We start from the raw sequence: 27,179 nt of genomic DNA, 5'->3' as shown, positions 1-27,179 counted from the left end.
ATCAATAAATTCTTGAAGTTTTAAATACTGCATTATTATTACTGACATTAGTTTGAAGCACCACAGTTTATGCACACATTAGCATAAACACACACACACACACACACCAGCTAATATACAAAAGAAAAGAACTCAGCAAAAATAACAAAATATTGAATAGTAATAATAAAAAATAAAATGCACAAATTTGTAAACAAACAAATTCACATTCAAATTTAAGTATAAATTAGGGCTCACTTTCTAGGTTTACAAAAGAAAGGATTTGTAAAAATGTGTTGAGTTTAACAGCATGTGCTTTGTGTGATGACTGTGAATAGATGGACAAGAAATGCAGACATCTTTGCAAGCTGTTCTTACATCCAACAGAATAAAACCTTACAAGTAATTTTACAAGTAAAAGCCGATTGAAGATAATTATGGAAGCCTGTTTCCGCCTCAAAGAAAGAAATTGAGATGTGTTTAAACTAAAATAAGGCCACATTGTGACATATAAAGTCACACTGTGAGTTAGAATTCTGATATTCACAGGGATAGTCAACTCAAAAATGACTCAATAAAAATGTATAAAAATGCAGTGATCATTTACTCACTGCCATGTCATTCTAAATCTGTCTGACTTTCTTTCTTCTGTGGAACACAAAAGATAGGGTACAATGTGGTTTGTATCCCATTTACCTTCATTATATGGACAAAAACATTTTAAACCTTCTTCTGAAGTCTTTTATATTCTACAGAAGAAAGAAAGTCGAATGGGTTCAGAATGACATGAGGATGAGTAAATGATGACAGATTGTGAAATATTAAGATGGAAACAGGTTTTCATAGATAATGGCTTTTTTTGTTTCCTGCAAAAAAAAAAAAAAAAAAGTACAATTGAACAAATATTAAAATATGTGAGTTAGCATCAATTACAGTCACGTTTTGCTTGTTCGTGTCAATTGAAAAACTGACAAATATGTAGTAATTAATAGTAATTACTATTAATCTGGTCTTATACCAAATATTTTGTATTAGCTATTTGATCAAAGTGCCCGTTGGTGTTCTGGAGCTTGGCCTAACAGAAGCCACACCACACCCAAAACCCTGAACTGACTTGCTTAAGTCAGACTAAAGACAGTGTCATCCTGAATGATGGCGTTTTGACCCATATAAACTTTTCAAATATACAATGTTGTTTATCAGGCCACAACTTTTTTTTTTCCAGCAAAAAGATCCAGTGGATATAGGGTAAGCATACAAGCAGCTTCCTCTATTGCCAACCGCCCACTGAGTCAGTCTGATTCGAGTTCACATCGTGGTGAACGTGAAGAACATTTTCCATCTCTTGGAGTCCCACATTGGAACAAAGTATTTTTTCTTCAAGTTTTCTTTAGGATGAGATGACCACACTGTATGCTGGCGCTGGCTGGTCATTCCTCACCAGTTTCTTGCTGTTTACCTCTAAAAGAGTATTTGAGCCCCTCATGTTTGCAATGGACCTTGCCTTGTTTACCTGCCGTGACCCTTGCACCCTGTGGACGCACTCAAAGCAGCGTTTGCCCACCAGGTAGAGCGTCTCGATGAGCGAGAGGAGGATGCACACCAGACTTGACACCACCATGAAGATGGTGAATATTCGTTTCTCTGTGGGCCGAGAGATGAAGCAGTCGACCACGTTGGGGCAGGGAGACTCAGAACACTTCACCATAGAGGGGAAGTCATAGCCCTCATAGATGTGATATAGCAGATACACGAAGGTCGCATCCACTCCTATCTTAAATACCAGCGAGAGGACGTACGTCCACCAAAGACCACCGCGCTTCTTTCCGGTGTTGATGTACAACCGCTGACAGTCGTCACCGTGTTTCAGGTGGTGCTTGCGTTCGCGTTCGTCGCGGTACGCCACGTGCAGGACCACGAGGAATGACGGGCAGGTGACGAAGATGAGCTGCAGCGCCCACAGTCGTATGTGGGACACCGGGAAGAAGTGGTCGTAGCAGACGTTGTGGCAGCCAGGCTGAGCAGTGTTACACGCAAAGTCTTTCTGCTCGTCGCCCCACACCTTCTCTGCAGCAACAACGAAAACCATGATCCTGAAAAGGAAGACTATGGACAGCCAGACACGACCGAACGCGGTGGAGTACTTGTTGACCCCGCTCAGGAGACCCTGAAGAAAAGCCCAATTCATGGCACCTGCGAGCGATCAGGTTATCTCACCTGAATACCTCTCACCTGGAAGGGAGGGGTGCAGAGAGAGAGAGAAAGAGAGAGAGTTAGACAAAACATCTCAAAGAAACTTGCCGTTACCACACATTACAATTTATTTAGGTCGTTTTTGATATACAAAGTTAAACTACACATCATCTGTGATCATTCAAAGTTTGATATTAAAGCAGGGGGTCTTTAATCTTTTAGAAAGTGTTGAATTTGAAGGCAGGCTTATAATTACAAGCAGTACCTTATAACATTTACTTACTTTATGTCGCTTTTAAAATAATTCCTAGTGATGTACAGTCATTTATATTACTATATAATGATACTAAATACAACTGAATGAAGGAGGCGCAATAAGCATTTATCTAAACGTTCACTTAAGCAGCGTTTGCCCACCAAAAAAAGTTCACTTAACATCGCATGCTTTATGTCTTTTAACATAAAATTAGTTATGATCAAACAATTATTAGAATAAACAAGACAATATTTAGGTTAAAAAAATCCCCTTGTGTTTCACTATTCAGGCAAGTAGTTTAGAAATGCCTTTATATTTCCAATTTATAGGATGCGGTTAAACGGAATAAATATATTGAGACGGGTATTATAATGATGTGTAGCTATATTGTGCACAATCGCCGAACATTTTAAACTGTCGACTCGATTCACAAATAGGCTAACGTGATGTATCTACAAAAGCCATCTTCAAAAGTTTTTGACTGTTTAAAAAAACTTACGGAATGTGTAGATGAGACTTGATAATCTTTATATATTAAGACCAAATGCATTAGTAAAACAAGCAAACGGAGGATTATTTAGTGTATACTTACAGTCTGAGAATTCACAGTCGTCTACACTGAAGGAGCCGTGATTGTGTTCTACAGGGTCGGGCTGGCGAACTGCGGCGGGCGTTAAACCAAACACAACCGTGGCACGTGTGATGAAGTGTACACATCGACGCCTAGTGGAGAACATCATGAACGACGCTTTGACGCCACCAACTGATGTGTCTCAAAAATTGTATAAAAATGTTTGTCATCAGTTTTTTAAAGAAAAAGTAATAATATATTTCATATATTTAATAATATTCTTGACTCATCATAACACGTAAACTAAAATATATCAAGCAACATTTTTATTTTAAATGTCGATACGGCCAACAGTCGTATCTCAAAATATTAGAATATTTCATTTTAAGTTTGATAACATTTAACAATACAGTAGGGTAGGATGGGGAAAGTAAACAATGTGAATTTACTTTTAAATTGTAACATATTTAGATATATCAGCCATTGTGACATTTGCTAATTTAGTTATAGCACAAAATTTCAAATATGAAGAGAGGGTTAAGTTGGGGTAAAACAGCCCCTGGATAAACTTTTACGGATTGTATACATTTGATATAATTCTTATTAATATTTTTGTATTTTTTAAAGTGTCATTATAATGTAAAATACTAAATACATTTTTATTTTGACAAAATAATTAGTTGATAATAATTGAATAAACGATGACAGATAAAGTAGAATACCACCAATAGAGATTCATCTGAAACGGAAAATTATTCTATGACTATGTCATAATAGCAACACCGAATGCAAATTGAATGATTTCACTCAACTATAGGTGTTAGTCAAAGCAAAGATGTCTGAAATGTTCATCCACTTGAAATCCGTTTTTCAATGACACAAAAAATAGCATCGCCATTCATCAAAACTGCTGAGATGATATTTTGCGCCATCTATGGTCAGGAGAAAACATTAAGGTGTGTGTAAATGTGCCTGAGCTGCAGTTGTCCAGAAGACGATCATCGACATCCGCCACAGGAGGTCATCGCCAAGCATAGCCTTATTCATAGAAAGTTGATTAGAAGGAAGAAGTGTGGCAAGAAAAGGTACACAAGTAACAGGGGTGATAGCAGCCTTGAGAAGAAAAAACTCGACTGTTAAGTGGTCCAAAGTCCTCTTTTCAGTCAATTATTGCATAAATTAACATACTTTTCAGAACTTGAACATTTCTGTATTGTAAATCCTTTTTTGATTGATCTTAGGACATATTTTAATATTTTTGATGAGCTGTACACTATAATCATAAAAATAAAAAAAGGCTAGAAATATTTTTCTTTACATGTAATAAATCTAAAATAAATTGTATAATTAAATTACCAACAACAACAAAAAAAGAACTTCATAATATTCAAACATTTTTGAGATGTACCATTACACAAGAGCACCTAGGAAGAGCAACTGTATCCTAAAAACTGTAAATCATTTGTGCCGACTAGATAGAAACAATTATTGACCCATTAATTTCTTTTGTTAATGAACCAGGAATTTTCATCTTTAACATATTTTTCCAGTCATTTTTAACTACTGAATAAGCGTTTATAAAAAACAATTAACATAGATTGCAAAAAAACAACAAAAAACCCCCAGTAAATTCTAGCTGAAGAAATCGTTTAGAGCCAAGCATAACATTTTACAAATTCCCATTACTTTTTGTAGAGCTAGAGAGAAATAAATATATATAAAACATATTTACATGCATACAGACAGTCTTCAGGTTGAGACATTTCACATCATTGCTGTCATTTAGAGCCAGGAAAGAAAATGTCAGATGAAATGAATCCAAACAAGAGATGAGAACAAAGCAGTATTTATTTCATTTAAACTGTACAACAGTCGCCGATATATAGTTTGCATGAAAGGTTTTGGTTGACGCTAACTGCAACCACTGTATAATTAACGTACACACCTCTGGTTTTGTGTTTTTAATATTCATGTTGTAATGGGAGAAGTTCACATTTTTTGTTCTCAAGACCAAGAACTGGGTTAATGACTGCAGAGGGTGTAAAAAACCTCATCTGAAATCACACACAGGACACAGAAATCAAACATGAGTAATGACTGTGACAGAGAGAGCAATGACGACATAAATCAAAGATGTGAGCAGAGGACAATGTTGATGAGCATAATCATGATCAGCTCATATGCTCGGACCACCGGGACATTGGACGTCTGTTTAAGGATGCAATCGAGCAGGGGGATCGAGGGGGATTTGGTTTGGGAAAACCACAGTATCCCATTGTAGTTGGGCAACAAAACAGAGGCAGTTAGAGGTCAAAGGAAAAGTGACCCGAATGGACCTCAAATGTGTGTGTGCTCTCTCTCTGCACGAGGAGCTGTCAGTCACCCAGAGTGAGGGTCACATGCCCTTCATGACTGTTCTGAGAAAGACAACCACAAGTCCAGGCTGCATTGGCTATCGGAATTCTATAAAACATAACCTTTCGTTTTGTTACAATAAAATTCAACAAAATGAAAAATAAAATGAAATCATATATAAATGCAAGGGTGATTTTTTGGGGGTATTATTCCTCCTCGCTTTCATTTTCAGGGTCCAGATCTGAATCACCATTTGCTTTTGATTCATCTTTCATATCTTCCTCTTCATCCTCCTCTTTGTGGTTCTTTTTGTCTTCTGTCAATTCCATTGCAGTCTCATCCTCCTCCCAGTTCTGAAAAGACAAGTCAACATGAGAATAATCCCATAATGCCACACTCCAAACACCATAGAAGGAAAAACAGAGAGCATCTTACATCAGAGTCATCCTCAGGACGCCCTTCATCTCCTGAATCTTCATCCTCATCTGAAGACTCTGTAGAAAAAAGGAAGTTTATTTATTTTTGCCATGTTAATATTCAATGCCATTTTGATGGGTAAAATCAGTAGAACTGGGTACACCAATAAACACTAAGATAATTAAGAACAACAAAAGAACACGGAAGTAATTAAGATTAAACCTAATACATTTACACAGAATGATCAAATATATTAAGATATTTTAGTCAGCGACTCAATAGAGGGTATGCGCGCGACATCACCATCGGCCGGAGTGCCTGCACTTTTGCCCACTGAGTGGCATTGGTTTTCAGTGTGAATGCTGTGAAAAACACACCACATCTAAAACGGGAAAGAGCTTTGACAATTTACTGTCTAAATAGATTAGACAAAACCTGAGGTATTTTACAGACTGCCGAAAGCTACACAAAAGAGAAGCAAATGGATCAATGCAATTCACAGAAACAACTGGATGCAGGCAGCGAAAGGTGGATTTGCATTTTGTCAATATGCTGAATATTGAGGACGGGGTAAAAGCATACCTTATATATTGTATTGACAACTCAATTAAATATTTATCATCTTATATTCCGCATAATTGAATGCTTTTAAACAAACACTGGAAGAAAAAAAACTATACAAGTTTTAGAGCTGGACAACATGTATATAACATTGATAAGTGATCACCCAGATTTAGACCTACCTATATACATATAAAGCGTTCACAGGCAAATTTGCTTTATTTCCCCGGTGTCGAAATCAGGCACATGGCTGCATGGCAATATTACTGGATCTTGGGTAAGTTGTAAGGAACATTATAACTAGTATATTCCTTTAGTTTAAACTGATAATCGTTCGTTTTATTCACGTTTTCGCTGTTTCCCCTATAAAATCCAGTCATGCAGCAGTTCTTTTGCCACTCAGTCCAGCTGAGGGGGCGTGTTCCGGTGGGAAAGTGATGTCAATGCATACCCTCTTATTAATCTTGATTAAAATACTAATCAAGAACTATTTAAACTTCTTAAGTGATTAAACTACAATTTTATTGGTTATTATATTTGAGTGTATTTTACTACAAAAACAAACTTTCTAAAAAAATAAAAGGGCTCATTACCTTCTTCATAAACCAGTTTTGCTGTGCGATCAACATCAGTTTTCTGAGCGCTGCTGCTTGTCGCCACCTAGTGGAAAAATATGCAAAAGTGAGAGAAATCTATGTTTTTATTCTTAGGTGAACTATTCCTTTAAGCCATTTGTTTGGTTGCTTGTGTTTGAGCAGCTCACCTGTGACATAAGCAGGAACAATTTGCCATGAAGCCTGTTGAGCTGATGATATAACTTTACCCTGCTCTCAATCATATGGTAGATCAAGCCCAACTGAGACACTAGATCCGGCAGCTATGGGGAAACAAGACGAACAGACCAAATGAGGAACCCGCAAAAAAGTGAGAAATATTACTACCATGGATAAGACTAAATAAGCACTGGCGCACCTTTAAGATCTGGATAATGCAAATCTATTGACAGTTATAGATGTACACACGCACTTACCGAAGACAAGTATGATGCGTGTTGTGTAAGTACAGCCTTAAACCACTGAACTATAAGCAAGGCCCTGCACACAGTAAAAGAATCACGTTACAAAAAGTTGAATGCCTTAAAACCTTAAAAGGAACAAAAAGTAAAAATATACTCACGCGAACGGATGCCCCTGCAGTCTTCTGGACAGCTAAAGAAACAACCATAGAATAATTTAAATGTATATAATATACACTAATCAAAAGTTTGGGGTCAGTAAGATTTTTGTAGTTGGTTTAAATACTTAATACTATTTAACAATGTCGACATACCTCTTCCAGCAATGGCAGGATAGCTGGGGGTGGTAACCGGGAAACAGTGTTCTTTATCAATATCTCTTTTTTGGTTTGAAATATTTTCTGTTAGAATGAATCAAATCAGAATGAGAACATGAACAACATTCATTGACAAAGGATCTATGAACAAACAACAATCTGTTGTGTATGATGTTTGTAGCGAGAGGAGTGTAACTTACATTAAGGATCTTCTCGTCTTTGCTCTCTAGGCCTTGAACAAGCAGTACAGCAAAGCTGTCCGTCTGCAGGGAGGACGAGCCTTTAGCAGCACCCTTCCTGCCTCCACTCAACTCAATCTGCTCCAACCGCTCCTCGATAGACAACTAGAGTATGATGGAGAGGATTTTTCATATATTCGATTGAAGAAATTCCTGAATTTAATTCTTGGGGGATATAATTTAAACATTTTACACAAATTGTCTGGAGTCTTACCTCTGTGGTACTGGCCTCTTTTTTCCTTTTCTCGCCTTCATTGGGAGTTAATTTGATTGGTGCCTTGTGTCCTGTTAGTCCTGGCATTAAAACTTTGCTTTTTTGATTAACAACTGGTGTCTTCACCTAGAAGATGATGTTCAAATTAATGCACAGTCAATAAACCGTTTTAAACCATTACCGTACCAGTGTTACAGGGGAAATGGGTAGTTGATTTATTAATTTGTCCATGAACTTATTTAACAATTCGATTAGAGTTTTTTTTTCTTTCTTTACACATACACTACCGTTTAAAAGTTTGGGGTCAGGAACTTTTTTCTTTCAAAAAATCTACAGTTTTATTCAAAGATGCATTAATTTGAGTGACAGTAAAGACATTTACATTGTCACATAAGATTTCCCTTTCAAGTAAATGCTGTTTTTTTAAACTTTCTATTCAAAGAATTCAATTTTTTTTACTGCATCAGTTTCCAAGGTTATCCACAAAAATAACTTTTTAACACTGATAATAACAGTAAGAAATGTTTCTTGAGCAGCAAATCAGCAAAATAAAAAGGTTTCTGAAGGATCATGTGACACTGGGGACTGGAGTAATGGCTGCTGAAAAGTCAGCTTTAAAATTAAAATAGTGAATGTTGTGGAAAATTATTATATTTTAAAATAACTATTTTTGATTAAACAAACGCAGCGTTAGTGAGTCTAAGAGACTTTTCTTTTAAATCTTGTCGACTTTTTGAACTGTAGTGTACATTTCATATGCTGTAACTGGTTACCATTTCTTCTAAATCAAGGGGGTGTCCAGTCCTGCTCCTGGATGGCCACTGTCCAGCAAAGTATAACTTTAACTCCAATTAAACACACCTGAACCAGCTAATCAAGGTTTTTCTAGGTATACTAGAAACTTCAGGCAGGTGAGTTGAGGCAAGTTAGAGCTAAGGCCCTCCAGGACCGAGTTTGGACACCCCTGTTCAAAATATTTCACTATTTTAAAAAAATCACCTTTTTCATTCATTCTTTCTTTTTGCGGTTCACTTAAATTGTTCTGCAGTGTGAGAAATGTTACAAATATCTCAGGTAGAAGATTAAAGAAAGGAATGTGTAATTATACAGAATCAGAAACAAAGCAGTTTTAAACCCTTTTTAACACGCAAGTTTAAAATATTCTAGCTAAGCCCCCAGAGTTAACGTATCATCTAATTTCCATGGCGTCGCGTCATGCTTGTCACGAGACACACCGTAGCCACAATAGCGCTGTATGACTGATGTATCGCTTTAATTTCCTTTTTTATTCAGAATATTCACAAACTTGTAAACCATTTCATCACCTACCTGATATTCCGATTCTCAAATACGTGCAGATAAATGTATTTTGTCATTTAAAAACCTTTATAATGATCATGTTGGTTGACCTATAACGAGCGATGGGCACCGCCATGTTAGTTTGTGCCGCAATTCAGAGAATTGGATGGGTCAGATTTACAACACAAATTCATCCACTTCTCCCGAAATACATGAAAGTAAGTGGCCGGTGAAGTGGGAGAATAATAGAGTAAACATTATAGTTACCTACACAATGTGTATCTGATATGAATAAAACACCTCGCCAATTTATATTTGAAAATTATCATTGTTGTCGCTTTCATAGACTGTGTATTTTACATAAATGTATTGTTTTGCCAGTACTTATGAGTATTTAAATGTCTGAAACCAAAAATAAACCTTATGTGGTTAAACACTGAATAGCTGTGATATATGAAAAGCGCAGAGCGAGTCTCTGACTCAGCTCCAGCCAACATATGAAAGCACATTTGAACTTAGCAACTGATCACATGATGCACTGAACGGTCTAATCACACCTGTGTGATCATACACTCCAGGGACCAGCCAAGACTGATCACACCGGTGTGCTCGTTAGGGATGGGAGATAAAGAGACTTAAAATGAGATCACAATATTTGTGCGAGTCGGGCGCCTCACACTGCTTTACAGACCGCTTGACGGAGAGCAAAACTCTCAAGCGTTCAGTCAGTGTTTGGCGAGTGAAAATATATCTGTGTGTACCAGTTCCATATTGCAGAGGTAGTTCCTCATTTAGCGATAAACTCCACCTCAGCTTCACGTCTGCCTTCCGCCATAGTTGTTTTCGCTCTGCACATGAGCTGCGAATGGGTCCCAAACAGAAATACGTCATCAAGAAGGCTTTATCGTTATTATCGCAGGAAGACTAATTCTTATCGTGAGGAGAACAATAATATATCCCCCATCCCTAGCGATCATACGCGTTAAAGGGTTAATAGTTTTACAAATATGGTATGCAACACTGCAGAAACTGTTTGAAATTGAATGTCAAATGACCAATAAGTAACAAAGCATTTATTGATGGCACATATGGGGTCTTACCTTGGAGACAGCCATGTCTACAGAGAGAGAAAGTGTGGAAAGTACGTCTCGGACTAAGCACGCATGTCTTTCTGACGTGTTAAATGGCTGTGGGAAGAGATGGCATGTTAGAAAATTGACCAATTGAATAACCCACTTAAATCAATGATCAATTTCTGCTGTGCTTACCGTTTTCTCCATGACAGGTTGCAGGTGATGTCCGTATGCCAGCTTTAGGTTCTGTCTGTCTGCACACAAAGCTGCTGCGAGCAGAGGCACTGGCACAGGCGAGTCTCCCTTCATAGTGGACACCTGCAGGGAGCACACTGGTGACAGTGGCTTCTTACATATCCTGAGGAAGAAAAATATCAATATGAGCTTCACTGAACTGTTTTAAAGAATAACCATTCACATGGATAAATGGAAGATGGACAGACTCACCCATTCAGAAAGTGCTCAAAGAGATGAAGCTGACCATCCTTACACACCACTGCTAACCTCATAGCCTGAGAAACATACAGAGAGGAGTCAAAACCTAAGCACATAACTCCAATCATGGATAATGATTAAGCACATTAAATCCTCACCTCCTCTTTGTGGCTGGATGTCTGAAGATCTATGTGTTGGGGCTCATCTGTCAGAGTAAATGACACCACAGAGTTCTTGTCCTTGCCATCGGACCTCACCTGCCTGAGGAGCACAGAAGGAACTAAATCAGACATCAGTTTATTGAGCCTCAGATTTCTATGAGCTTGTTTTTTTACAATATCATGAACCAGCAGTCTTAGTTGTAATTTGAGCTGCTCGATTATGGCAAAAATCAATCATAGATCACAATTGTTTTGGTTAAAGGGTTAGTTCACCCAAAAATGAAAAATAGCCCATGATTTACTCACCCTGAAGCCATCCTAGGTGTATATTAGGGATGAGTGACGATTTTAGAATTTTTGATTAGTTGATTTAATTTTAGAATATCGAATTGGTTGTGATTATTGTCTTTAAAAAATCCCTGTGTTTTCGGTGCTGATGCGGTGATGACGTGTTCATTTAACCAGAGGGTGACGCCAATAACGAACCTAAAAGCTGTCAATCAACTCTCAGACAACAAAGAAAGAACACATTAGTCTCACACCAGAGTGGTAATATTTCCTCCAGAGCGGAGAGTGCCTTTCTGAAGATTATGCTCCGCTCACTTAGTCCTGCCCAAGCAAAATAATCATTTCATGGTGGGAATGGAGCACTGAGCGCCGCTCGCTCAACCCAGAATGTCCTAATTACTGACTAAAGTTTTTTCTAGTCGATTAGTAGTTGTTCATTTAAGCCATTAGTCTAATCGCATATTTTTATTAATTCAATTACTTCTTTCTATATAGTAGAAGAGGAGCTTCAGTTTGGTGCACAGCCGAATTTGTTTAAACCGCGAGAGGCATCTAAGCTTATGACACTCCTACATCCTACACGCGTCACTGGTTACACTTGTGGCGCAAGTCGACTTGAATAGTATGCGTACGATCATCTGGCGGAAGCTAGTTATTTTAGATTATAAAGTTATAAATATGGGTATTTTTCTTACAAAAACATAGCTCCTCTTCAGAAGGACTTTATTAACCCCCCAGAGCCGTGGGGAGTATTTTTTTTTATAATGGATGGATTCAATTTATTGGGCTTCAAATTTTCACCAGCCATTCACTCCCATTTTAAAGCTTGGATTAGCCAGGAATTTTATTTTTGTAACTGACTATTTGTCTGAAAGAAGAATGTCACCTAGGTGAGTAAATCATGGGGTAATTTGAATTTTTGGGTGAACTATCACAATAATTTAACACGATTATTAGTAGGGATGCACCGACACCATTTTTTCAGTATCAGTATCAGCCGTGATAAAAAATAAATAAAATAAAAAAAGGTAGAATTTCTATACCTGTGTTGAACTGATAATTACTCTTTAGTGTGTTTAAGATTATTATAAAGAAAAACAACAAATAAAAAAATTATGATCATAACCCATTACAAAATACTATTATAAAATAGATTAGTGGAAAAATCTGCAGCAAAAGTTACTCTAGAAAATTCCTGAGTGCACAATAATTGTATTAAATCTAAACATTTAGTGAGATGGAAAACCAATAAGTGAATAAGTGTAGCACTAAATCTGGTAAAATGTTAGATTGTATTGTTACATTGTAATTGTATTGTTGTAAAATAAATTTATGAAAAACAAGTATGCGCATAATGATGCGGTTGAAGCAACATGGAGTCCAAGCACATCGCATTAAAAAGTTCAAAGCAAAAAGGGAAGAGATATTGATGCGTAGTATTTTGTCATTGCAAAAGTTTGAGCCTTTTCGGTTTTAGATTTCAGTTACTATGCGCGTGAAGAATAATTCAAAGTGCTCTCTACTCCAGTGTTGTGATCTAAAAGACACCCGGGGAGAAAGTTACATGAACAGCAATAAACTCCAGCAAGTTTGAGTGCTGAATGGAGAATGACTGACAGCCGCAGCGGAGGGCAGCACTGACATCAACTTGAATTTAACGACTTCAATATTCATCTCTATGTCACATTAAACTATAGAATTGCTTTAGAACAAAGTTGATGGTGCTTTATAATGTTTCTGTGCCTTTTTTGAGGCTTAACAATAACACCGAATAGTATACGCACAATAACGGATCTGGATAGGTCCCATCTGGGGTGCGTTTCCCAAAAGCATTGTTAGCCAACTAAGGTCGCAAGTTCCGTCGTTATCAGCATAGTTCAACAAGTCAGTGTTTCCCGAAACTATAGTTCCAACGAACATTCGCAAACAGTGTCGCAAAGTTGTGTAGTTGGAACGACAGCTCTCGACCTGTGGTTAGAAGCATAGTTTCTTGTTTGCATGACGTGTGGACTCAAATCCTTATCTTGAGCAAAGTAAGCAAGCTGACATTCAGTGCAATCTGTGTCTTATTTAGAATACATACAAATGTCATTTACGTCTTTTAGTTTGTCAAGAGATTTAAATTGACGTTTTTGAACATGCTCTACTATGTAAGAATGAGCCTAGCTTGAATCTGGAAATAAATCAAAATAACTGAGAAAAATGAGAAAATAGTTCATTAAAAGTAGTTATTACTCCACCTGGGTGACATTAACCAATGTGGTTGAACGACCAATTTACGACAATACGGTTTCGGAACTAGCTAGCTGATTTCTTCAACGATGCATTGTACTATGGTAGTTAAACAGTGAGTTACGTCGTTGTACGGGAAACGCACCACTGACCGATACCCGATCTGACAAAGAATGGTGGTATTGGGATCGGCGCATCCCTAATTATTAGATTAGATTATTAATGGTTAATCATTATGGGTTTATTTCTGTGTGCTATGGTTAGCTAGTAAAGGTGTAACATACCACACACTCAGGAGCCTGTCGTGAGCAGCTCCTGACAGAAAGTACATCCCATTGCTGTCAGGGGGTCGTGTTGTGGCGAAGCAGAGAGTTGTTACCATGGTAGAGTGACCTGTGAATTTCTGCAAATTTGGGAGGTATTGTTAAATCTGAAACTTTTCTGTTTTTATTTACCCGTGGCTGCTTACAGCATAGAGGTCAGACTCACCCTGTACACTTCCTTAGTCTCCAGGTTCCACATCTTGATGATCATTCCTGCCGAGAGCAGCAGCTTTCCATCTGGACTTATACACAAGCTGCTGACGGCTGATCTGTCTGCCTTCCATTTGCTGAACACAGAACATGTTTGCTTGTAAATCAGATGCAAAAAATTTTTTACGTTGAATAAAACCAAAAGAAACCCATTTTGGTCAAACATCCAACACAAATAACTGCAGTGCACACACTCACCAACTAACTTTTCCTTTCTGCAGGTCCCATTCGGCTATGTGTGTGTCATCTGAGCCACTGTATAACACAGAGTCCTCTGGATGCCACTGGACACTGTTCACTGGTCCACTGTGTTCTCCATCCTGAGAGGATAAGACATCATTAAACATTCTTAATTTCAGCTAAATTAACAGAAATCACTAATTTGAGTATTTTTTTAGTTAAGTGAACTACTTTCTCCCCTGGGTATTACAAACCTATGGAAGTAACGTGTGCTGTTTGCTTGCCATTTTCAAGTCCACTGTAGTTCACAAAACTTCCCTTAAAGGGATAGTTCACCCATAAATGAAAAATTGTTTTCATTTTTCACCCTCATGTCATTCCAAACCCATAAGACTTTGGAACACAAATTAAGATATTTTTTATAAAATCTGAGAGATTTCTGTCTCTCCAATGACAGTCTATTCGCCCAAAATTATGACGCATAAAAACATTTATAAAGACATAACATAAATCCATATGAATCAAGTGGTTTAATGCAAGTCTTCTAAAGAGACACAATTGCTTTAGGCCTATATGATGAACAGATTAAATTTAGACTCATTCACATATAAACTTTGATCAGCGAAAATTCATTGAGCACTCAAATGTGGCAAACAGAAGCTCAACCATATTTTCTTTATTTTATGATTTGAAGCAAGTTTTGGTTGAATAGACTTTCAATGTATTGACAGATCTCTCGGATTTCATTAAAAATATCTTTATTTGTTTTTTCCAAAGAACGAAAGCCTTATGGATTTGGAATAGGGATGTCAATTTACACAAATTCCCATGTTCGATCGTCATTTAAATTAACAATCAATTAATCGTTAGCCTTAATACTGCAATAGCATATAGCCAACAGCATGACAGGGTGTGCAAATGCTGCTCAAAACGGCACTTCCTCACCAAATTAATGAGAAGGGTTTTTAATCTAAATGAAGGATTGTAAAATGAGTCGATGTGATTGATCATTTATTAAATTACTTATTTAATAATCAAATATATCAAGTAATACAACATGTCACCAACGCCGCCTCAGATGCGTGCTTATCAGAATGTGTACTCCTGTTGTGGACGTGCTCTTCCTGGAACAATGCACTGAAAACGGCAACTAAACCCAATGAATTCACAACTTTTTATTAATATAGCATTCTCATTAATGTTATGTAATATGACAGTCCAATCAGTTATTAGTCGTGCATTGCAGTTTGAGCTGTGCGCACTGAATGAACACCGGTAAACTGAAGCCCTTTGCTAGTACATTACTTGAAGAGATTAATCAGATGCATACAAAATAAACATAATATTACCATTTATATCTGCACAAAATGGCACAAATGTACAAGTGAACTTGAACTAATTTACATGCTGTTTAGAATATGTGCCTCACGTTGTGGACGCGCGTGCTCTTGGAGCAACGCGATGAAACATGGCAACTAAACCCAAATAATTCAATAACCCAAATGTTTTACTACAATATTGTTCTCTCTATAATGTTAATGTAATATGACAGTCCCAGTCATAGTCATTATTAGTTGTGCATTGCTGTTTGAGCTGCATGCGCTGAAGCTGATCACCGGTGCTCTTTATACCACATTAATTCTTAACCAAATGCATCCTATATCAGATATAGATAGGCCTACACAAAATAAACAATATTACAACTTACACTTACACGAAACAAAAGGCTGCAAATGCACACGCAAACTTATAGTCATGATGAAGATGTAACTAGTAGAAAAATGGTCCCAAACATAACTCATGTAAAGCAGACACAAGGAAAAATTAAGCGAGCGGTACAGATTCGAGGTTGAGCAGCACACGCACAAACCTGCTTAATCGACGATCGTTTTAGCAATTAAATGTATTAACAACAATTAATCAATCGTTGATTAATCGTTAACATCCCTAGTTTGGAACGACATGAGGGTGAGTAATTGATGACAATTCTCATTTTTGGGTGAACTAACCCTTTAAATCTTTGAGATGCATTGGCCAAATATCATAAGGACCAGCTGTTGGTGAATTCTTACCAGAGTGCAATGCAGGTCTCCCTTCAATGTGCTGTAGATGAGGACAGACCCAGCAGCAGTGCCCAGAGCCAACAGATCTGTCTGCTCAACTGCCGACCCGGCCTCACATTTCCTCCTCTTCCTCTGTGGAACATCCTAAAGCACACACACAGAAAAAGAAAATTATTACCATTAATTACCATTTATTCTGCCTTTGAGTGATATCCAAAAGGAAAACTTTGAAATTTGTTATATAATGAATAATATTCAAACATTTCCTACAGGACATTGTTTACCCAGTCATTTCCATTAAGAAGACTAATGTATGTAACCTATCGAGAGCTAACATTACTAGCAAATAATCAAAATACAAGTTCTCAATTTCATTAGAAACTTTGTTTGATACTGGTACTTAAAACTAGCATGTTTTGTTACTGGTGACAAACTATTTAAGTTTTAATAAGGACTATTTATTAAGTATTAAAAAGGATATCTAGCTAGTAGCTACCAGTAATTGACTATTATATAGGTACTAGGATCCATTTGCACTAGGAAATTGGAGCAGTTATGAATACCACTTGCACAGTTACAACTAACGTACTTTTAATAGCTAATAAATAGCAAACCCACAGGTACAAAGCAAAATTAGGAAAAACTATCAATGAATCAATCAACTTTTATTTATATAGCACAATAAAAGCAACAGTAGTTGGTCATTGTGCTGTACAACAAGATAAATATCTAAAAGGCAAGAAAGACCGCAAAACAAATGATAAAGAGAGTTTACATCGAAAACACCAATCAGAAAATTCAACATTAAAATCAAGGACAGTTGTAAGCCTGTGAGTACTAGTAAGTTACTAGAACTAGTAAGTTAGTGTTTGATATCTGAATCACAAACAGAAAATAACTCCAAGTCAAACATTTAATATATGTTACTAGTAACAATGGAAGAGTTACTTGTCAAATATGTTTTTGACCAACTTTCTCCAACACTAGCTAGAATCAACTACTATGACGTTCCGCGTGTTACTATATATCAGTTTGACAAAGACTGATTTCTGATAGACGCTTTACAAACAGCATCAAGAGAAAGTTCACGAGTTAGGGTTGTGCAGCCATGTGACCATGTGCTAGTTTGATAAAATACATTTAAATACAACACTGATAATTGAAACTACACAAAAATAACACACTAAAAGAGATGTTGACATTGCTTTTTTTAGTTATAAAATAAATAGCAGGGAATCATCACTTTAGCCAACATCAACTTATTAGCCTACGTTATTAGCCTCAGACAACCAACAGACGACTATAACAATGTTTACGAGCCCCAATATGCGCATGTAGTTGAACTTCTGGAATCAATGTAGTGACTTTAAAGGTTTTATGTTGACAATATATATGAATATAGTGTTGGATCTGCGCGTCTCGAGGCCTGCGGCTGAACATGTGCCACACGCAACATGTGCGCAGCGCACTCCACGGGCGCAGCTCTAAAGCACCCAGGAAATACATTGTCAAATTATCAGTGTTCAGTTTCATGATCATATGCTGGGTAAATACACAGTCAAAGCGACCCGAAGACTCTGCAACGGTGCACTGCGATACAACAGGCCGCATCCCCCGACTGAACCCCGAACACTGTGTGTTACCTGAACTGCTCGGCACGGTCCCCATGTCACACAGGTACAGGCTGCGCTCAGGTGCGCGGAAGGCACGTATTCCTGTTGTAGAGTTTTGCTCTCGGTATTCCAAATCCGTAGTCTCCCGTCCTGTGCGCAGAGAGCCAGAAACTGTTGTGATTTGGGGCTGAAGGCGCAGGGTAGCGCAGCTCGGCCTCCGTCCGCCGCCATCTTACCAGTCCGCGTGCGTCCGTCTGCTTCACGGGAAACACGTGTGAGAGAAAATTCCAACGCGCACATGCGCAGCTGCACAGGCGCCACGGAAACGCTAATTGGCCCTCCTGGGTTCTGTGGGCGTGGCATTGTTTTTCACCAACCACAGACGGACGCGGAAGTTTCATTCTCCAATTTTGTTATAGTGGAAGTTGAGAATGATCTTTGAGTTATCATCAAATGCAATTTTCATTTGCTTTCTATAACTGAAATTAATGTGCTTTACTAAATAGTACCTAAGTTAAGTATATTTCGTTTTAAATTGTTTTTATATGTATTTACAGTACTAACTGTAACAGAAAATATTAAAACTATATAACTGCTACAGAAATAATAGACATTTAATCAGAATTCCCATTCTGTAACATATAATGGAAACGGTTACATATTTATTTTGTACATGTAATTATTCTAAATAATTATGAGTCATGTGTCTTCATGTATATTTAGTATTTAAATAGCCTATACTAACATTTATGTGAATTTAACAGATAGTTCCATTTAACAATTACGTTTTATTTTAAAAAGCTTAATTTATTTTATTTAAATATGATACATGTACGTTTATAAACGAGTACAATAATTTGTTTATGTTGCTGCAAAGATTTTTTATATATATATTACTTGGTAACACTTTACGATATGGTTTCATTGGGTAATATTAGTTAACTACTTTAGTTAACGAACTAAGAATTAACAATATGTCTACAGCATTAATCTTAGTTCATGTTAATTTCAACATATATGCATAGCCTACTTAATCAAATTTGTATTTGTTAACATTAGTTAATGTACTGTGAGCTAACATGAACAGTCAATGACCAGCTGGGTTTTTATTAACTAACATTATCAAAGATTAATAAATAGGCCTACTGTATCAAATGCATTGCTCATTGTTCGTTAATGCTAGATAATACATTAACAAATTTAACTAAGTTAACAAATGAGACCTTATTGTAAAGTGTTACCATTTACTTATTTATTTTTATTTGTTTTGTGTAAAGAAATGTATTGTTTCAACAGTAAAAACAGTACATAACAGTAGCTAATAAGGTGATTAAGATTTATAATAAAGAAAACATACACATAGACTATTAATATTAAATAGGCTTTAAGAAAATAATTCCCTTGACCTACTCATACAACCCTCGTAAATAGCTATATTTTATCCTTTAAAGATATTTATAATTAGGAAAACTGAATCGGGACAATGACAGACAAATCTGAACAAGTTTAAGAGACAGAAACCATCTACCGGTGACCAGGTAGTACTGCATCTGTCAGTGACGTCTTTTCCATCATGGCGGCGCCCTTTGAATCATGCTGGATTGTTTTTCTTCTAACATAATGGACACAGATTAAGTTGCCATTTACGCTAGTATCCAGCCAGTAAATAATTATATAGCGAAATATTTCGGTATTATTACAGGTCGTTTGAAATGATCTATTTTCTACACATTTGTTTGACTTTATTGTTTTGACAAAGGTTATTGTGTAGAGGTAATTGTAGTTAATTATATGATGCATGATTTGCGAGTTCCTACCAGTACGTCTTTTCTGGTCTCAAGAGCTGCTGTGTGTGATGTTTCTGCTCTCTGTGTGGTAAGAAGAACCAATTAAGCCTTCAAAAGTGTACCATCTTCATCCTTCAAGTCATTCTTTCTTGAACTCAAAACCATGACGGTTTTATTGCATTTGGGTCTCTCATTCATGACTCGTAAATTTGCCAAAGTCCATGTCATGTGTTTGTATAGACATCGTGTGGTTCGCATTAAACCGTTTCTCTGTGGCGCGAGGAGCTTTGGGACTGACCCAAATGATTCTGACAAGGGTTCAGATGCACCTGTGTCCACTTTCCCACCGTTCTCTCGAAGAACTTCTTTGTCTGGAAGACGTCGACCTCTGTCCCCACTGGAGAGAGTCAGTCAACTGCTGCCTGAAGACAGTCTGAGTCAAGAGGTTTGGGAACTACGGGACACTCGAGACAATGAGGCTGAACATGACACTCAGAGTCTGGGGAAGGAGCGAGAAGAGGCAACAGAGGAACCTCAATCTACTGCGCCACATCATGTGTGTGTTCCTGGGGAAAGGCAAATATGTTTCGGAGAGACTCTACTGGCCGAGTTCAGTCGAAAGAGACGTTTAGAGTTTCGGAAGATGTTCCAGCTAAAGGAGGGCACGAAGCTCCATAGTAGCTGGGGATTTATAGCTCATGAGGACATGGAGGGGCGTCCTGATGGAAGCATCATACGCACTTCAATGGGAATCCCGATTCTCATTCGCCGACCCAGCCTGGATGAGTTCACTCTCTTCATGAAGAGAGGGCCAGCTATTACATACCCTAAAGTAAGAAATGATCGTCATCACAAAACAGCAGTCAGTCATCTACACATCAGTGAATCTGTAATATCTGCACTGTTTGCATGCATACGGGTCAGTGATGTGACGATTATTAAATCTGGTCATTTATTTATTTAAACTTTAGAAATACAGTGACACTACCGTAAGATCGGGTTCATTTACTTATGTTAATGCCAATATGTTCATTCAATAATGCTGCATTAAATTGATCAATAGTGACAAAGACTTTTAAATTGTTATTATTATTTTTTTTATCATTACTCCAGATTTTATTACTGGAGTAATGATACTGAAAATTCAGCTTTGCTATCACAGGAATAAATGACATTTTTGACAAAACAAAAAACAGTTATTTTAATTTTAAATTGTAATATTTAATATCATTGACATTACTGGTTTTTTTTTAATCAAATAAAAATCTTACAGACCCCAAACGTTTGAAAGGTAGTTTACATGCATTCAAGATGTAAGGAAAATAATATGTTATTAGTTTTTACTTGATGGTTCCATCATGAGTTTTATGCCAATGAAAACAAAAGAGTCTCTCGAATCTCTTCCCTCTGCAGGACGCCAGTGCGATGTTGACAATGATGGATGTGAACGAAGGAGATTGTGTTCTGGAATCAGGCTCTGGATCTGGTGCTATGAGCCTTTTCCTGTCCAGGGCAGGTGTGTGAGTCTTCCTCCATCTTTTAAGTGCTCATTAAAAGCAATGTAATGAGTCGCCTGATTATGAGGGTATTGTAGAAGTGGGTATACTATTGCATTGCAGTATATCACTTACTGTAGGATTAATTTATGCTTGTGTCATCAGTGGGTTTTAAAGGAAGTGTTTTGAGTGTGGAGATAAGAGAGGACCATCACAGAGTTGCTGTATTAAACTACAAGCGTTGGCGGTCCACGTGGAGTCTTCGGCGAGGGGAGGAATGGCCTGATAATGTTCACTTTCACCATGGAGACCTCATATCTGCCGGTCCTCTTCTGGCTGGGCGGGGTTTTAACTCGGTGAGGAGCCACACCCTGTGATGTGTTTTATGTTTTATCATAATATAAGAATAATTTTCTGTCTGTATATGAAAGACTTATTGTGTGTTAGGTCGCTCTGGATATGGTTAATCCACATTTGACCTTACCTGCTGTGGTTCCTCACCTCCATCCTGGATCTGTGTGTGCTGTTTATCAAGCAAAGTAATACAACATTCTGTGCATACACAAAGCAACAATGTAAACCTTATACGTACACACTACCATTTAAAATGTTGGGGTCAATACGATTTTTTGAAAGTCTTTTTAATCAAAGTACAGTAAAAACTTATTGTGAAATTATGTTACAATTTAAAAACTTTTCAAAATGTACTTTATTCCTGTCATGGCAAAGCTGAATTTTCATCATAATTACTCCAGTCTTCAGTCACTTCAGAAATCATTCTAATTTGCTGCTCAAGTAACATTTCTTATTATATCCACTTTGATAACAGTTGTGCCACATATTTTTGTGGGAACCACACTTTTTTTTAAATCAATTTAATGCATCCTTTCTTAATAAAAGTATTAATTTCTTTAGAAAAAAAAAATCTTATTGACTACAAAATTTTGAACAGTAGTGTATAGAATGTATCAATAATGTTTTCTTGATATTGTTGCCAGTATCACACAGGTCATTGATCTGATGGAGGGTCTGCGATGCTCCGCCCTTCCTCTGGTGTGTGAACGCATTGTTGAGGTTCAGTACAGGGATTGGCTTGTTGGCCCGTCACTCAAAAAGGATGGAACATTTAACAAACGAAAAGCTCCACATGAAGATGATGAATGTGAACCAAGTGAAGACACAGCAGGTGATTTATAACATGGTCCTTCTCGTATCATACAAATCACAGATTCTGCATTGCTTGTGTAACACAAAACTTCAAACATCAGCACAAATCATTCCTGGTTAGAATCATGCTAACCTGTCTGTGTTTAAGGGGATTTGAATTGTCAAGATCCGGTGCCGTTTGGAGATGTCCCGTACATTGCACGTCCTCATCCTGAACAGACTGGTCATTCAGGTGAGTTACAGCTCTCCATTGTTGTGTGTATTCCAATAGCTTGTATATGCATGTTTAATAGAAATAGTAGTAGTATACGTTCTCTAGGTATTTTGTATGTGATTGAAATGTACCTGATTTTGAATGTGTTTCTTTTCAGCCTTCCTCATAAAATTACGGAAGATCTTGAAATAGATGTTCACTACTAATGTGCATACAAGAGTACAAAGCTGCAGTGTCTCATATATATATATATACGCTTTATCAATAAACTTGTCCAATAAAAGTCTTTTTTATTGTACATTTTTTCTTTCATGCTCTTGAGTATTTAAGACAGAGTATATTGAATCTAAATATCTGCTCAATTCATTTCATAGGTGTTCATTCACATTCATATTTATATCAGGCAAATGTTATACTTTAAGATACAGACTCTCTGACAGTAAGTGCACACTACAGAAATAGAAAAGTACTTTGTACAACAATAACAAATAAATAAATAAATATTGATGAGGATTATGATACAGTAAAATACATGTACAAACCTTCACATAGTGAGAGGATTTTCTGAAATATTCTTTAGATCTTATATGAACAATGTACATGACCATTACTCTTTTCACACCAATGCTGTACATTTCTTTAAGGTCAGTTTTGAGTCTGAAATTCTGTTGAAGTGCCTCTGATATAGACAACAGGCAAATATGATCGGTTTAATGTTATGCAATCAAGCTACTCTTCATTGATCCAGTCCATCGAATGATCTTGACACATTTCGCTGACCCCATCACTTCCTGTAAATATGCATAAGAGAAAAAATGGCAACTGTAAATATTTCTACAGAGGGATAAGTACAGATCAAATTAAAGAATTTCAGCTGCAGTTGCCTAAGTGGGTGGTGGGTAGTGGGGCGCAATGGATAAGACACATGCCTTTGGTGTGAGAGACCCGGGTTCGAATCCACTGTGAGACACCAATGTGTCCCTGAGCAAGACACTTAACCCCTAGTTGCTCCAGAGGCGTGCGACCTCTGACATATATAGCAATTGTAAGTCGCTTTGGATAAAAGCGTCAGCTAAATGAATAAATGTAAATGTAAGTAAAAGTACGCATCTGTCATAAAAAGTAGTGGTGCACTCCATAAATTTTTGCTTTACACCACTAGAGGGCGTCACACACTCATTTACCTGCTGTAGTTGTGCAGTTAAAGGTGAGCTGAGCTTTGGTCATCTTACTGGGCCTTTGTGAAGATTTGGTCTTCGGGGGTCCAGATGAAGAACGAGCCACAGTAGAGGATGGACGAGGCACAGGAACAGCAGAGGTCTTAGCACAGAGAGAACAAGGCTCTGGAGAGGCAGAAGGCCCGCGGGGAATGTGGATCCCCTCAAAGTTTTGGTACAACCTCTGAGCACCACTGTGATGCTCTGCACGCTCACGCTGCCAGATGAAATGAGTTGGAACAATAGCCATCACCTGCAATCAAGCACAAAGTGATTTAGAGCTATTTTTCAGAACCAGAAACTTCTAAAATGATTTACAGTGCATGTTTAGTGAGCTGCGTACCTCCTCGCAGCATCGTCTGCTGACAGCAGCTCGGTACTCTATGCGTGCCCACAGTTGGTCTCTTTGCTTTAGGAATCGTGGGAAATTTTTCCTCCAGCTTTTTCCCAGAGCCCATGGGAAGATCTCATATTTGGTCTCCTCCTCATCCTCTTCCATTGTGTTTGCCAGATAGCTAGAGTATGAAAAATGTAACACACAGACTCTAGGAATTAAGGCTGTACCCATAAATAGGACTTCTCTGTTGTGCTCATAATTACATATCGCAGTTCTATTGAAGAACTTTAACATCGCTAAGCTCAAGTACAACCCTACATACTGTAAATACAGAAAAATGCTAGAGTAAAAACCTGTTAGTTGGTTAACTGCAAGTTACCTTACCACTTATTGTGGAAAATTGTAAATAGTTAACCACATATGTATAAATGTTTGGCTTCTGAAAGTAAAAAATATGAATTGCAGAATTAATTACCAAATAATTTACAGTTAAAAACAGTAAAAGACATTCCCAGAAGTCCCTGCATGACATCACATTATTTTTTAAATAGTTTTGTCTCCTCCAATTTTTTATATCTGTAATGTATTAGGGTGTTTATGCTACATTTTCTGTTATTTAGTTAATGTTTTTTGCATTATTATTTTAAGTGTTAGCCTGACTCTGACCCTGTGCACAATCTAATGAGTTTTGACCATGTTTTATGGACACTTACGATGAACTCTGATTCATCATGTGGCTTTCAATTGTACAACCATTGTTGTTATTATGGTGGTTATCAGTACACTTTAAGGTAAAATGCAGATTTGGGTAGTTCAACATAGGTATATTAACATTCTGTAAAATAAAATGGTGAAAGGTTGTAAAATATACATGCATCCTGTAAAACACTGTCACAGTATTTTTACAGTGAATTTCTAACAACCACAGCTGCTCTTTTTTTATGATAAATTTAACAGGATATTTTTTACAGTGTACAGAACAAGCACAGAATGATTAACTTACAGGGCAAGGAAGAAGTTCATTCTGTTGTGTTCACTGATACTGAAACGAGCCCTCCTGAAGTACACAAATGTCATAGCCAACAAATACTATAATAGATAAAGACATACACAACTGGGTTTAGAGACAGCTGAATATATACAATTTTCTAAATTCAACAACGAGAACAAACTATAAACCACTCAATATTAATAAATACACCAAAATACATCTTGCTACCTTGTCCGTAAGTTTGCAGCAGCAGTCCATCCACAGAAAGTCCTGTATTAGATCATCATCTGAGCAGACAGCAAATCAAAGCGTTATTATTCTACGGAATTATATACACTACTGGTCAAAAGATTTTTTATGTTTTTAAAAGAAGTCTCTTCTGCTCACCAAGGCTGCATTTATTTGATAAAAACAATAAAAAAAAAAAAAAAACGTAATATTGTGAAATGTAATTTATTCCTCAGATGAAAGCTGAATTTTCAACATCATTACTCCAGTCTTCAGTGTCACATGATCCTTCAGAAATCATTCTGCTGATTTTATGCTCAAAATACATTCATTATTATTTTCAATGTTGAAAACAGTTCAAATGAACAGCATATATTTAATTTCCTAAAATTATAAATGTCTTTACTGTAACTTTTGATCAGTTTAACTCATCCTTGATGAATAGAAGTATTGATTTATTTTATTCCCCCCCCCCAAAATAATAAAATTCTTACTGACCCCAAACTTTTGAAGGGTAGCCTAGTGTTTAATGTTACAAAAGCTTTCCATTTCAGATAAATGCTGTTCTTTTGAACTTTCTATTCATCATAGCATCATGAAATAAAAATGTAAAAAACTGTTTTCAACATTGATAATCATAAATGTTTCTTGAGCATCAAATCATCATATTTAGAATGAGATCATGTGACACTGAAGACTGAAAATTCAGCTTTGATCACAGGAATAAATTACACTTAACTATATATTCACATAGAAAACAGCAGAAGCACCAACAGCACCAACTTGGTGAGCAGAAGATACTACTTTTAAAAACATATCGATCTACAACTTTTGACCGGTAGTGTATGATTTCAATTTTTGATTTAAACTAGTAAGTTAATAAACCTGATGTAAAAGTGACCAGTGTGACACAGAGGTTTATTTTGTTCAGAAGGATTCCTGAACCCACCGAACAGTCTGAAGAAGGCGGCCATCTCCTGCCTCTGGATCAGCAGGGTCGGACCGGTCGTCTTCCTGCGAGGCTGCTGAGATGAAGAGTCCGGCTGGTTCCGACCCGCTGGGGTCGGCCTCGTTCTCCGCGGGCCTCGCCTGATCTGCAGACTGTGAGTAGGTCCAGATGGGGCGGTTTCGGTCCATGGTCGGCTCAGTTTAATCATGTTTCAATGATTAAATCAGCCGATATTACAGAACTGCCACTGTGTAAATAGTATCATTATATGATTATTCGATATTTATTTTAGTAAGAATGGCAAGCGTTTTTCGGTATTTATTGAATTCCTGTTTGTTTATAAGTTAATCACAGACTTTTGCTAAATATACAATTTAAAGTGGCGTCTTGAAGTCTATCATCCAAAGAAAGATAAATAAAATAAAAATGACTTCTCACCATTCCTATCGGACTAAAATATAAATACAAATGTTTATATGATGTATTTTATATAAGCGAGTTTTCAATTGTTAACCAGATTTACCTCAGTTTAAAAAACCGCGGCTCAGTAATGGCACGCGCATGGTGCCACGCGCTCTCAGGTATGTGTTTAGAAGTTAGATAGACTACTGGAATAGGTACGATTTAATTTTTGCTGTTGTGTTAAGCATTAATATAATATTTTTTCTAAAGGTAAATTAAAACAAAATAAACATTTAATAAATATTTCAAAATGGAAGACACGCTATTTGCAGGAGCGCGCACGTGCACCTGCTCTTCCTTGGGCAGCGCGGGAATCATGTCAGCAGTCACATGGTCA

General features: G+C 37.1%; 4 protein-coding genes across 6 annotated transcripts; 1 reads left to right on the top strand and 3 right to left on the bottom strand.

Moving 5' to 3' along the window:
- Nucleotides 1-505: 505 nt before the first annotated feature.
- gjb10 (gap junction protein beta 10) lies at nt 506-3,081 on the bottom strand. The gene is made up of 2 exons (XM_084394033.1): nt 3,021-3,081; nt 506-2,211 (listed from the first exon to the last, which is right to left on the bottom strand). The coding sequence occupies exon 2, from the start codon at nt 2,165-2,167 to the stop codon at nt 1,370-1,372; it is 798 nt and encodes a 265-aa protein (XP_084250159.1). The 5' UTR covers nt 2,168-2,211; nt 3,021-3,081; the 3' UTR covers nt 506-1,369.
- Nucleotides 3,082-4,829: 1,748 nt separating this feature from the next.
- wdr43 (WD repeat domain 43) lies at nt 4,830-20,497 on the bottom strand. Of its 2 annotated transcripts, XM_084392784.1 has the most exons (19): nt 19,812-20,497; nt 18,025-18,251; nt 16,391-16,525; nt 14,337-14,458; nt 14,095-14,215; nt 13,890-14,008; nt 11,083-11,185; nt 10,937-11,001; nt 10,685-10,847; nt 10,517-10,603; nt 8,118-8,243; nt 7,865-8,008; nt 7,662-7,748; nt 7,509-7,540; nt 7,363-7,426; nt 7,096-7,209; nt 6,926-6,992; nt 5,790-5,848; nt 4,830-5,707 (listed from the first exon to the last, which is right to left on the bottom strand). In XM_084392784.1, the coding sequence occupies exons 2-19, from the start codon at nt 18,223-18,225 to the stop codon at nt 5,561-5,563; spliced, it is 1,956 nt and encodes a 651-aa protein (XP_084248910.1). In that variant the 5' UTR covers nt 18,226-18,251; nt 19,812-20,497; the 3' UTR covers nt 4,830-5,560. The 2 variants fall into 2 exon arrangements, with proteins under 2 accessions (XP_084248910.1, XP_084248909.1); XM_084392783.1 differs by lacking the exon at nt 19,812-20,497 and having other exon boundaries at nt 18,025-18,293.
- trmt61b (tRNA methyltransferase 61B) lies at nt 19,945-22,956 on the top strand (the record flags this gene model as incomplete). Its single annotated transcript, XM_084392788.1, has 7 exons — nt 19,945-20,613; nt 21,195-21,297; nt 21,443-21,633; nt 21,725-21,816; nt 22,276-22,463; nt 22,593-22,676; nt 22,816-22,956. The coding sequence occupies 7 exons, from the start codon at nt 19,945-19,947 to the stop codon at nt 22,848-22,850; spliced, it is 1,362 nt and encodes a 453-aa protein (XP_084248914.1). The 3' UTR covers nt 22,851-22,956.
- spdya (speedy/RINGO cell cycle regulator family member A) lies at nt 22,860-27,155 on the bottom strand. Of its 2 annotated transcripts, none has more exons than XM_084392789.1 (7): nt 26,904-27,155; nt 26,381-26,627; nt 25,432-25,490; nt 25,216-25,301; nt 24,219-24,390; nt 23,843-24,128; nt 22,860-23,449 (listed from the first exon to the last, which is right to left on the bottom strand). In XM_084392789.1, exons 2-7 carry the CDS (start codon nt 26,586-26,588, stop codon nt 23,388-23,390), a joined length of 873 nt encoding a protein of 290 aa, XP_084248915.1. In that variant the 5' UTR covers nt 26,589-26,627; nt 26,904-27,155; the 3' UTR covers nt 22,860-23,387. The 2 variants fall into 2 exon arrangements, with proteins under 2 accessions (XP_084248915.1, XP_084248916.1); XM_084392790.1 differs by having other exon boundaries at nt 22,918-23,449; nt 26,819-26,914.
- Between the last annotated feature and the right edge of the window lie 24 nt (nt 27,156-27,179).

Source organism: Rutilus rutilus (assembly GCF_951802725.1).
Source record: "Rutilus rutilus genome assembly, chromosome: 21".
Taxonomy (NCBI): domain Eukaryota; kingdom Metazoa; phylum Chordata; class Actinopteri; order Cypriniformes; family Leuciscidae; genus Rutilus; species Rutilus rutilus.
The sequence above is the reverse complement of the archived record's forward strand: the minus strand, read 5'-3'. Positions and strand labels throughout refer to the sequence as shown.